This window comes from Rhodnius prolixus, unplaced genomic scaffold, assembly GCF_049639745.1.
Source record: "Rhodnius prolixus isolate KJV_2025 unplaced genomic scaffold, Rpr scaffold_4, whole genome shotgun sequence".
Classification (NCBI taxonomy): domain Eukaryota; kingdom Metazoa; phylum Arthropoda; class Insecta; order Hemiptera; family Reduviidae; genus Rhodnius; species Rhodnius prolixus.
This window is the reverse complement of record NW_027411614.1, coordinates 27981476-27995270: the sequence shown is the minus strand read 5'-3', so window position 1 is coordinate 27995270 and position 13795 is coordinate 27981476. Positions and strand designations below refer to the sequence as shown.

General features: G+C 32.1%; 1 protein-coding gene across 2 annotated transcripts; it reads left to right on the top strand.

Moving 5' to 3' along the window:
* The first annotated feature begins 47 nt into the window (after positions 1-47).
* On the top strand, positions 48-10263 carry Wdfy2 (WD repeat and FYVE domain containing 2). Of its 2 annotated transcripts, none has more exons than XM_074131599.1 (7): positions 48-379; positions 1112-1253; positions 3986-4191; positions 5308-5547; positions 6481-6586; positions 6893-7125; positions 9424-10263. In XM_074131599.1, exons 1-7 carry the CDS (start codon positions 219-221, stop codon positions 9557-9559), a joined length of 1224 nt encoding a protein of 407 aa, XP_073987700.1. In that variant the 5' UTR covers positions 48-218; the 3' UTR covers positions 9560-10263. The 2 variants fall into 2 exon arrangements, with proteins under 2 accessions (XP_073987700.1, XP_073987701.1); XM_074131600.1 differs by lacking the exon at positions 48-379 and adding an exon at positions 886-1017.
* Positions 10264-13795: the final 3532 nt, after the last annotated feature.

Below are 13795 nucleotides of genomic sequence, written 5' to 3'. Positions count from 1 at the left end.
AATCAGGCTAGTGAGAATTATTTACTACAACACTGACATCAACTAATTGCTCTTTTTGATTAGTTGACCACAGCAGGGTGTCTTTTATCTGTTGGATTAGGTCTATTGGTTAGATGTGCATTAGTGGTGTAAATACAGAAAGTGCAGATGTTAATGCTTCATCTCGCTTTGTTTATGAATAGTTACGTTGTTTTATGGTAGTTTCTATTTAAGGTAACATGGCTGCTGAAATTAAGCCAGCTAGTGGATCTTCTGGGGACAAATTCAGTACAACTAAGAAAATAGTTCTTCTGTCAAAGTTAGAGGGATCTAATGATGACATTAACCAGGCAATTATTATTCCTGGGCAAGAAGGAGTGATAAGTGTATCCGATGATAGGTGAGGAAGTTGGAATAATTCATTTAAACGATAATTTCTCCGAGCGATTTTATAATACCCCTGTAGATTTTAAAGTTCACAATTGTTTTCTATTTTGTGTAACACTTTAAAAATAGCGCTTAATAAGTTTTAAGCGATTGGCAACAGGAGATATTTTAGATCTCATTTTAAGACGCAATTTACTATTACTGTTCTAACGTCTTGCATGTAGACTTGTCGATAAATTGATATATTGTTAGCTTATATCAACAGTAATTTTTTACTTTGGAAATATTGAATGTTTGTGGATGATTTTTGGATCCCCTAATTTAATAAGTATAATTTTTATCTAAAAATTCTTCAAGGTCAAACATTGCAGGTAAAATCAACATATAGGTTTCTTTCCAAAATTATTATGTAATTTTATGGCGGTTAAATTATTTTTAATCTTCAAATTGAAATGTGCCAGGACAGGATTATTGTGGTGATAAAAGGTGCTAATTAATTATTATCTTTCTCTTTCAGATTTGATGAAAAATACTTCGTTCAAAAGATACAACATATTTTGAAATTTTAAAATGTTTTGATAGAAAAAAAATAAGCATTGTAATTAGGTGGTCGTACGAAGTCTGCAATAACCTGCGCAGTAAATTGTTATTGTTAGCTGACTCAATAATAAAATAAAATTTCTACTAGTTTAGTTACTTTGATTCAAATATTATGAGGCCTTAATATAAGATTTTATTTTTGTAGGACAGTGCGAGTATGGTTGAAAAGGGACACTGGGCAATATTGGCCAAGTATTTGCCACTACATGTCAGCAGCAGCAAGTGCCTTGTATTATCGACGTGAAACCCGCCAACTTTTCGTTGGTTTAGACAATGGAACCATTTCAGTATGTTAAATTTAAGGAACAATTGAATTTTACGTAATTTCTTGTTGTGTGCATTTAATTTTTTTTCTTCTGCCCTCGTAAGTTTCATTATTGAATACTGTACAGATGACTTGTTTTTATTTAAATTATTTCATGGCGTTTACTTTTTTTTATGTAAGTCATCTCAAGAAAGTTACATTTTGTCTTATTTACTATTTCCTATTGTTTTGGTTGCATAATTTAAAGTCATGTGAACGTTCCAGAAAATTTTAGATAAAGTGGTTTTGTGTCCGGTTTGTTTTGCATTCGTGATGGCAAAGGCTTTATTTTAGAAATGGTGAAACTGACCTAAATGTTTTAGGCGATTCTTGGCACTCAATTTGGTTTATCAACGTAGATTGTAGGTATCCTGGGATGAGGTTTTTAATATGAGAGTTGGAAGTGTTGAGAGTATTGTCAGTTTCGTGCGCTATTGTTTGAATATTTCAATTATATTTTCGGATAATTATTAATGTGGTATATTATATATATATAATATATATATAATATATATATATATATATATATATATATATATATATATATATAATATATATATAATATATATATATATATATATATATATATATATATATATATATATATATATATATATATATATACGAGGGTCGTTTGAAAAGTCCGTGCAAAAATAAAAACTACTTAATTTTTTGGGGTAAACCTTTTTTATTTTTCAACATAGTCTCCTTTTAGGCTTATACACTTCGTCCAACGCTGCTCTAGTTTGTTGATCCCTTCCGAATAATAGGATTTGTCCAAGTCTGAAAAATAGCCATTCGTTTCTGCAATCACCTCCTCGTTTGAATAAAATCTTTTTCCCGCCAGCCATTTCTTCATATTGGGGAACAAATAGTAGTCCGAGGGAGCCAAGTCTGGAGAATAGGGGGGATGTGAAATGAGTTGGAACCCTATTTCCATTAATTTTGCGACCACAACTGCTGAGGTGTGAGCTGGTGCGTTGTCGTGATGGAAAAGGACTTTTTTGTGGGTCAATCGTGGGCGTTTTTCTTGCAGCTCGGTTTTCAAACGGTCCAATAACGATGAATAATATGCACCTGTAATAGTTTTACCCTTTTCCAGATAGTCGATGAGGATTATTCCTTGCGAATCCCAAAAGACAGTCGCCATAATCTATCCGGCCGAAGGAACGGTCTTCGTCTTTTTTGGCGCAGATTCTCCCTTGGTAACCCATTGTTTAGATTGTTCTTTGGTCTCAGGAGTGTAGTGATGTATCCATGTTTCATCAGTGACGAAACGACGCTTTAAGTCCTGCGGATTCTTCTGGAACAGCTGCAAACCGTCCTTGCAACACTTCACACGATTTCGTTTTTGGTCAAGCGTGAGCAATCGCGGCACCCATCTTGCGGATAGCTTTGTCATGTCCAAATGTTGATGCAAAATATTATGTACCCGTTCATTCGAGATGCCCACAGCACTAGCAATCTCACGCACCTTCACTCTTCTGTCATCCATCACCATATCATGGATTTTATCAATGATTTCTGGAGTAGTAACCTCAACAGGGCGTCCAGAACGTTCAGCGTCACTTGTGCCCATATGGCCACTCCGAAAATTTTGAAACCACTTATAAACTGTTCTAATCGAAGGTGTAGAGTCACCATAATGTTTATCAAGCTTCTCTTTAGTCTCCTGAGGCGTTTTGCCTTTCATAAAGTAGTGTTTAATCAACACAGGAAATTCTTTTTCGTCCATTTTTTGAAAATCACTCGACTTCCTCGATTCAAACGAATGCCAAACACAAAGAAATAGACCGATCTGGCTGAAACTTGGTGTGTGTTCTTCTAAGAGATGCTACTAACTAAACATAACCTCGATACGCGCCAGTAGTGCTATCTCTCTGACTTTGCACAGACTTTTCAAACGACCCTCGTATATGTATAGGAAGTTGGAGTTAAGCCCCACCTGAAAAAATAGGCTATTACTTTACATATATATAATGTGTGTATATATAATTATTATATAACCACTTTTTTTTTTGTATAATGAAACTTAAAGTGACCCAGGAAAATTAACGTTTGTAGACAGCTTTAAGGAAATAAATTTATTTAAGAATGGATGGTGTGATTTGTAACGTTCTGATTGTATATTTTTGGAATACTAGTTAGTTGTAATAGTGTTCTCAGTTATTAAGGCCAGATCTAGAAAGTGATATGTTAATTTTTTTTTTCATACACCCCTTTTAAGCGAGATTGAAAAGGTCTAATATTAGCAGAATTTGTTCATGAGGGATCTTATAAAATGTGTAAGGTATCAACCTATTTGAATAATAATAATTTTGGGATGGTAATATGAGTGAATATGGTAATGTGAGTGGGTAAATATGAGACACATAATATAAGGGGAACTGATCTGCTTCTTTGTTGTCCCAAAAACTGTATGTAATAATCCAGGTAGTAAAGAAAATGTTTCATAGCAACGTTGGAGCAATTTAATTAAGATGTGCAATGGAATGTTTGTGGTGATTGTTGGGGGGTAGAACTTATTTTTAATTATCTCAATAATTTCTTAAAAAAACGGTCATTTTATCGCATATTGTATTCGTGGCACACATTCAGGCGTATATCCAGAACAAAATCCAAACAATTGGTATTATGTTCAATACTTATATAAAATTCTCAATTTTAAAATTTTTTCAAAGTTCCATTTCTAATAGGTTTTAATTTATTTTTTAGGTATACAAGTTAGCCGAAGACTACAACCGGTTGAATCACGTACGTGATTATCTTGCCCATCAAGCTCGAGTTACTAACATACATTTCGCATTAGACTGTGAATGGATATTGTCGATTGCTAGAGACAAATTTTTTCAACTTTATTGTTCTGAATCCTCACGCAATCTTGGATCTTATCCTACATCGGCTTGGTGTACGGCACTAGTGTATCCTTTAAGTTTATTATTTTAAATGTCAACGTATATTATTTTAATTTTTATATTTTACATATTTAATATCTTTAATGTATTGAGGAGTTACTCACTGTCTTAATTTAGCATTCCAAACGTAAAATTTTTGCAATTAATTTATTTATACTTAGTATTTTGTTAACATATAAGAAAACTTCTAAAATCTTCTTGTCGGTAGCTGAAAAGTAGTCATGTAGGGCATCATTTTCTATTACTTAAAATAGATCATTTCTGAAGCCCATCTGTGAGCCAATGATATGAACAGAAGCTATCTTTGGAAGCTAAAATCCGTTTTTTTTTCGTTTTCAATTTTAATTATTTACTTATTGCACGGAACAGAACAGGCCGCTCCGGAGTCTCAAAACTCATCAAATCTTCTATAATTTCGAAAATCTTCTCGTGTAAGTCATGAAGTTAAGTCCATGGTCAACTTATTGAAGCAGCTCTCACCAAGTAACCTATTCATAATCTACCATCAGAATATAATTCGAGTATGAGAGAATATGGCTTCTTAATTTTTCTAAAGTTTTGAATCAGATTTGAGCCTTCCGTGTGTTCGATATTGAATTTACGGAATTCAGTTTACAATTTGACTCCTTGTGCAACTACCACATTAATTTCTTGTGTAATAGGTCCCCATTAGAGGAAGAATTTGAAGAAAATAGGGTCAAAAGAGTATCAATTCTATCAAATATATTTTGGAAGTAATTCAAAATGTTGCAACAAGAGTTGATGATATTCTTGTCTTTTCTGTTATTGAACTAGAAGTAGAAATAGGTAGGTGACGGATTTTGGCTAGGAAACGATTTTTCATTTGCCTAGAACAAACGATTAAATAAGAGGAATATGGAAATAACAGAGATGTATGAGGCTTATTTTTATTGAGCATGCTGAGTTGCGCTTTGTCTTTTTTGTAGATGTCGATCCTGTAATAGCGCAAGTTAGCTATTATGCAAGATGTACAGTAGTGAAATTTAACAATCAGTGAGAATCGAATCCAAGACCTCAATTTTAAATTCAGTACACTACTGAGCTTCCCTTTCTTAATTTTTATTTAAACATTCATTTCATTTTCCTTAATTGTTTCAATAGTTTTGATTCTCAGTCAAAACATGCTTTTGTTGGAGACTATTCGGGCGCCATAACTATGCTAAAGTTGGAATCCACAGGCATTCGTGAAATAACAAAATTAAAGGGTCACGCTGGTAGTATCAGAACTCTTGAATGGGACCCTGTTGAACAAAGACTTTTTTCTGGTAGTTTTGACCAGAGTATTATCGTTTGGGATATAGGAGGGCAACAAGGCACTGCTTACGAATTGCAAGGCCATAGGTATGGTTATAATTTGTAAATATTCTTTAATTTTTTATTTTTTATTTTAATCAAGTATTCTCTGCAACCAACTTACTACTACAATCTTTAAGGAAAAGATTCTTTACCTGCTTCAACATTTCATCTTTTCATATTAACGCTTTCACTTTGGACTGCCTACCATTCAACAATATCCCCGTCATTATTAAATAGATATCTACCCAAAACTTTCTCTTCTTAACACTAAACCTACCACGACCGGTCAATTGACCGGCTGAATATTTTCATTTTATTTTAGGTATTTATTTATTTTTTTGTAACAGAATTCTCTCGAAAACTCAATTTTATAATGCATTTATCGGATTATTGTTTGCAAGTGGTGCATATAAGGCCAAAAATGTACGATATTGCACTTTTCTATGGAAAAAAAATAGGGACGAGTATTCTTCTCAAAAACTGTTAGCAAAAATGTTTAGACGGAAACTATGAGGTTTATTCGATTGGATCAAAGAAATCATCGTTTACAAACCGACAGATTGCTTTGCTTACTAAATTTTGGAACAAATTAGTAGAGAACAGCGTCAAAATTGTTATAACCAAGAGCATACTATATCTCTTCGAAGGATAATTGTTCCCAACAAAGTCAAGATGCAGATTTACTCAAGACATGCCAAATAAACCGGATAAATTTGGTATCAAATTTTGGCTAGAGTTCGATGTAATAAAAGGCTTTCCATATTTAGGAAAACTTGAAAGCAGAGAACCTTCAGTTCCGCTTGGGGGGTATGTCGCTCTGAAATTAGCACATTACACACACTTTACCATCACTGATTGACCATTACTCATGTTTTTCACATCATTCACTCTTACCTACATCACATTTACCAAATAAATATTAAATAAAAATATCTAAAATAATGTAATGCTGAAAATTAAATAATAATGATCATCTAGAAACAAGGTGACAGCGTTGTGTTACGCTGCAGTAAAGCGTCAATTAATATCATCAGGAGAAGATGCAGTTATTGTTTTTTGGGACATGACAGCACAAAGAAAAGAAGTAAGTTGTATTCCATACCTTATTTTAGCCAGAAACTTCATTTCAGGAAATTATGAAATTAATTTAATGTACATTTGCTGACATTTTATATCTAAGAGAAACCTTTTAGAACTTTATATCAGGGTAATTTTTGAATAAAAGCATTTTAAAAAGTTACTTTGCCTATCCTATTTAATGTCGTATTTTATGAAATGTGGAAGTGAAATTTGAACTGAGATGTTTGAGATTTCTCTTATTGATGTTTGAGATTTGCTCTTACTCTGTATGCAATACATTAATTTCTAATAGATTAATTTGTTCTTTTAGACCCCTGAATGGATCGAATCAGATTCTTGCCAACTTTGCCACCGACCATTTTTCTGGAATTTACGTGCTATGGTTGAAACCCATACGATTGGTATACGCCAGCATCATTGTAGAGCTTGTGGCCGAGCTGTGTGTGATGCTTGCAGCACTCTTAGTGTTGCTATTCCTTCCTTAGGTTTTGAATTTCCTGTAAGAGTATGTGGACCTTGCCATTCGTTGATTAGAGGACAAGAGTGAGTACTTAGCATTTATTAAATACACTTTTGCTAGTAAGAAGAAATCATTTTATAATTTATCTTCTTTTTCAACTAGAAATAATTTAAATAAAAGTGATTCAAGACTTAATACTTCCATTTATGACAAAATAATTAAGCTGAGGGAAGGGATTAGCTATGTGGTTAGCGTATGGATTCTCATGCGGAAATCCTGGGTTCGAAACCAGCTTATCTCTTCCTTGGAGTTTCTTACTGCTTACAACCCGGCAATGGACAGTGTAGATTGTAATGAGAGAACACGGTTCGGAAGCCGGTAGTACACTGAAAGAAAGCTCCGGGCGCCAATAAACCTCAAATTTTGACGCGCCTTAAATTAAAAATATAGAAAAGTTATTCCTTCGATGAACTGTCGCAATAAATCATTGAAAAAAATTCTCTAAATAAACTGCTTATTTTTTAAAATATTAATTGGGAGTGATTATAACCAACAATACAAGGAAGACTTATAAAGATGGTTAAATTTAAACTGTAACTGGGGAGATATTTAGAATATTTTCTGTTTAATAAAATTTGGAAAATCATTTCGTTTGCTAAGCAAAAAAGAAGCCTTTCAGTCTAGCGAAACATAAAAAGCAAAAAAGAAGCCTTTCAGTCTAGCGAAACATAAAAAGCAAAAAAGAAGCCTTTCAGTCTAGCGAAACATAAAAAGCAAAAAAGAAGCCTTTCAGTCTAGCGAAACATAAAAAGCAAAAAAGAAAAGATTTAAACAGGATAGAAAAGGAAATAGGTCAACAGTAATATACGAGGTGTGTTCAAAAAGTAACGGGAATTTTCGTTTTTTGAAAAAAATATTTATTTATTCATCTACATTAATATTGTCGCCTTCAAAGTAGTCCCCTTCGCATACAATACACTTGTGCCAGCGCTTTTTCCAATCCTCGAAACACTTCTGAAACTCGATCTTTGTGATAGCTTTCAGCTCTTTCAGCGATTCGCTTTTAATGTCATCTATGCTTGTAAAACGACGGCCTTTTAATGTTCTCTTTATGTTTGGAAATAGAAAAAAGTCACATGGAGCCATGTCTGGCGAATATGGAGGCTGGGGCATCGTTAAAGTTTTGTTTTTGGCCAAAAATTCACGAACAAGCAATGAAGTGTGAGCAGGTGCATTATCGTGGTGCAAAATCCATGAATTGTTTTGCCACAAATCCGGGCGTTTTTTTCGGATTGCTTCACGCAAACGGCGTTGAACTTGTAGGTAGTACTCCTTATTGATTGTTTGACCTTGTGGCAAGAATTCATGATGCACTATGCCATTAAAATCGAAGAACACAGTGAGCATAACCTTCACATTCGACCGCACTTGTCGAGCCTTTTTCGGTCTTGGCGATCCAGAATGCCTCCACTGGGACGATTGAGCCTTAGTTTCGACATCATATCCGTAAACCCATGTTTCGTCACCTGTTATAACACGTTTCAGTAGATCCGCATCGTTGTCGACTTCATTGAGTGACTCTTGAGCAACTTCCATTCTCCGCTGTTTTTGTTCGAAATTCAACAATTTTGGAACAAATTTTGCTGCCACACGTTTCATACCCAAAACATCCGAAAAAATTTCATGGCATGAGCCAATTGATATGGCAACATCATCAGCGACTTCTCTGATTGTGATTCGGCGATCGTTCATAACCATTTCTTTCACTTTTTTCACGTTTTCATCGGTTGTTGATGTGCTTGGACGTCCAGGTCGTTCGTCATCTTCAACGTTTTCGCGGCCATCTTGGAAACGCTTATACCACTCGTAAATCCTTGTTTTACTCATAGCAGACTCACCATATGCCTTTATTAACATTTCACACACTTTATTTCATTTTTTACGCAAAATTTAATACAAATTCTTTGATCCATTTTTTTTAACAAACAAAAATCGCCAAGCTCGAAAAACACGTCTAACCTTAACGGCTGCCACTTAAGAAGTAAACAATGAATATTACTGAAAATTTAATCGTACTTCAGGGGCATGTGTACCAACATAATAAAAAAAAAAAATTTACAATCAGACTCTCCAAACCCGCGAAATTTAAAAATTCCCGTTACTTTTTGAACACACCTCGTATTATTTAGCAAATCAAGTAACTTTATTTGTGGTTGTGAATATATTACTACAACTTCTACGTCACGCATGAACGTCTATTTTTTTAATTTTTATAGCTTTTTCATAAATAAGTCGCTTGACGTAGGTATCACAAAGTAGAACTGATTTCTGGTATAAGCAGAAATTTAATTTAATTAATTTTTTTTTTTTTTTTTTTTAAGAAATATATCGCTAGCAACATTCCAAGATGCTAAACACTCTATTGTCTTTATGGATCTGGATGAAACACAAAAACGGTTATTAACAGTTGGTCAAGACCGAGTTATTAAATTGTGGGACATATCACAACTTTTATAGTCCAAAAATAAATACGTTTTAAAATAAAGTTATTCATAATTAAATTATTCAAATGAGTATTGATAATTTTCTTTTCATGTTTTAAATTAATTATACTTAACTGACTGAAAATAATTATGTTGATATTTGTGTAAATTTTCGCTGAAACCAAATTAAAAAAAATTGAAGATTTGTTAACTTAAAATGTTGATAATATTATCTAGTACACACTTCCGGCCTCAGTTATTAGATTAGTTTATTTATTCGTAATTTTAAATAAGGTTCATTTCTTGTATCTTTTTGGAATATTTATTTTGTGTGTTAAAAATTCTTTTCGTTTTTCTTTGAATTACACATGGATAGCTCTTATGATAAATCCTTGTGTATTTACAGCCCTATTAGAGATATATATTACAGTGTTTTTGTCACACAAACTAATAATCTATCTGCTAATTATTTTATTTTTAAATTTATGTAAAAATTTACGCTAAAACAATCATAATCGTGAAGCAAAGGCTAATTTTTAATTTATTTTCAAGTAAAATTTAGATTTAACATATTTTAAAAAAATGGTCAATTACAGTATAACGAATTGTTGACAGGGACCATTGAAATACATCTTTCCAATCTGAAAATAGTTGTCATTATTGTGTATTTCAATGTGGGCTTTATTTGTATAAAAATATATAATATTTACGCAAAAAAAAAAAAAAAACAAAGGTTTTTATATAGTAAATATTTTCTGTGAACTTGTTTGTTAATATCAGTATATAACTAATTATTGGTATATATTTTTTATGGGTAAAATGTATTAATTACTGCAATATTGTTGTCATTTATATATAATATATATATAAAAAAATGGTTGTTATGTAAATTTACATCTATTTTTATATATATATTGTATGAATACAAATATTTAAAATTCGTTAAACCTTAGGTTTTTATTTTCTATTGTTGAACATTAATTAATGAAATATTTGTAAATGGAATTTATTCTTAGGAAAATTTTGTAAATAACTTATAATTTGGCATTATGATCCAGTTGAATGTATAAGCATATTTACGAATTAACAAGTTTTAGATGTTACCAATTAGGAATGTTTATGTAAACTATATTTAGAAAAAAAAACAACAAAAAAGTTTATCATCAGTCAAATGTGTACGCCAATATTTATTTTGAGGAAATGTTATTTCCATGAAATGATAAAATATTCTTTCCATTGAGAAATGCGCTCACTAAAAAAAAGAAAAAAGTAACATGTCTGCCGAATTTGAGTTTGTGCAACGTAAAGAAACAAATAACTGAGCCAAATTGACTTTCTTTTTCTTTTTTTTTTTTTTTTGCTTAAGTATGTGCAACCTGTTGGAAATCAAAATTTTTGATTTTAAATTGTTTAGAATAAACAATTGCGAAAGAAAGTGGCTTCTTTTAATAAAATTATTCTTTAAAAGTGTCAGTTGAGATATATGCATATAAGTGAAAATAAGATTGAGAGTAAAAGAATTCAGCGCGGTCTCGTCTTTCATTTATACAAATTTAAGGTATTCAAAAGTTGCTAAATGTGTTATAATTTAAAAGAAATCTACTTTTAAATAAAATGTTTTATTTTTTGGGGGGGAATTTTTATAAAACTGTATGATCAAAAATTTATAATAGAGATAAGCTGAACCTTAATATTCTTGATTCAGTATGAAAGTGAGTGGTTAGAGGCGTCCCTAGTTCGAGTCCTTCGGATAATCAAATTTGTATTTGTAAGAAAAATAGTAAACTGAAATTACGTGCTTTCGGCCCCGTTCACCTCACAAATTGGTAATTCAACTTTTTAACCTTTGTGAAAAAAGATTACTTACCTAGTTCTGTGTTTTTCTGTTAATTTTTTTCTAAAGAATGCGCATGCATTTCTCAGTAGATACATAAGTCTTGGTTCTCTTTTTTATCAAGTTTCTAAATTAATTTAAGCAATGATTGGTAGCTCAAGAAGGGCATATTCTAATTAGTCTCGTACTCATTACTTATTGTTATTGTCTGAAAAGCGTACGGTTGCGTTCCTTCCGTATAGTGCAGAACAGAACATTTTCTTACTGATCATACTTCCAATAATTTTATTGGCTTCTTTGAAGCTTAAGTTCTTTGAATGACTTTATACTGTTCATTAATTTTGAAATCCCTTTGTTCTTCACTTACTTACTTACTTACTTATTCAAGGACTTTAACGGTCCATGAAGGACCCGAGCCTCAGCCAATACAGCTCTCCGCCTATCTCTGTCTCTTGCCGACATTCTCCCTCTCTGCTGACCAAGGGCTTCCAAATCGTACTGTACGTCGCTCAACTATCCTAGTCGAGGCCTACCACTCGGCCTTTTTCCACCAGGGTGTCCATATAGTGATTTCCTGGGACCTCTTGTCTCCTCCATTCGGTGCAAATGTCCCAGCCAGCCATTGTAGCCTACCAGACTTTATAGTGGCTACTATATCAGGCTAACTAAACAGTTCAACGACTTCTCGATTCGTCCTGATTTTATAGCCATCTTGCGTCCTTACAGGTCCGAAAATCCTTCTTGTTCTTCACTCGGTAACACAATCCTCTTGTAGCTGTTATTTATAGCTTATATTTCAAGCTCTCTATTTTTTATTTTTTTATTTTGCTAAATTTAAAGTATGAGTTAAAAATTACACTTTTGAATTGCATGCCTTTCTTCTCTCCCATGAATGCTTGCTTATCGCCCAGGGTGTGTGTGTGTGTGTGTGTGTGTGTGTGTATGTATGTATGTATGTATGTATGTGTATACAAGCATTTCTTACCCCTAAATTTGTATTTAAGTCTTCCAAAAAGCTTTTTTAATGTAAAATTGTTTAATCATAATCAATGTCTTCATAAATAGGAAATAATGTTTGTTTCATCAAACTTAATCTAAAGTTGTTGAAAATTTCTCAAAATTCCCAATTTTTCACAGCAAATGGTACATATCAAATTCTTCTTGTAAAATGTATCTCTTAGTCTTGATCAGTTTTGCTGGCGAAATTATTTTAAGATTAAGGAAAATTTAAGTGGGTTTTAAGACTATTATGACATTTTAGTAAGAAATCTCATAGTAAAAATTAATCAGCTAAATAATTAAAACTTCTTTTTTAGTAGTATCATAACACTTCAAGCAGATTAATTTTCTTTTATGATTGTGCACTTAAAAAAAAACTTCCTGAAAAATAATCTTAGTAAACTAATGTAGTAATTAAATTAATTAAAATTAGAGTCTGCTTCAGCGTGTTATAAAATTCTACTTGAAATTTCCTTAATGATATTTTCATTACTTGAATTAATATTGATAATAAAACATATTTTACCTTCATTCTGTTCGGAAATGGTTGAAAATAGTTCTGAAATTTAAAATTTCTCATAGCAAAGCACTTCTACTGCACTTAACTTCCTCTCTTTTTTGTTTATTTTTGCAATGAAAAAGCAAAATTGATGATGATTCACATATTAGCATCCGATCTAGTGGGGGAGTTTCAATTCACGAACCAAATAGCGTCTTCTGAACAAGGCTATGTAATACATGCAAGACTGTTTAGAGTAACCTGATTTTTTTTGCTTGTTTTGGAACATATAACTTGAAAAGGACGAGAAAATAGCAGGCAAGGGAGAATCACAGACGCTAATTAAAAGATTACATTAAGGTCAAAACAATCGATCACAACCCTTTTATCTACCCCTGCACCTTTTTACAAATTCAGTACCTTTTTTGTTTCGTTCTCTACGTTAAAAAGTGGTGATGCCCCTAATTTCCATTTGAAATGAGTATTTTACGTCAAACATGAAAATATTTCTTTCGTTTATAAACTATAGACGTATTTATTATTTCAAGTTTGTAACACAAAATGTCGTTTAAAAAAATGAAAACTCTTTAGAAACGAATTTTTTTACATTTATTGATATATTTATTAATAATAATTTCTTAAAAACAAAAATTCCTCAGAAATTGACATTTTATAAAGGAAAATTTGTAAATTCTCCCCAGAAATTTGTGATATTAATTTGCATTAGGGATTTTTCATAAAATTTAGTATATTTGTCTTTTAATGCGATCAGTAGGCAAATCTGGGCTTGCTTCTTTTCGTTTTCGATTTAAATAGTACTTAAGACTAAATGGTAATCTCCTGAATAAAATAAAATTTATTAACCAATGATGAACAAAAATTTTGGTAGAAAATAAATGTATAATAGATAAAATTGCATTTGAGTGAAAAACGGTCAA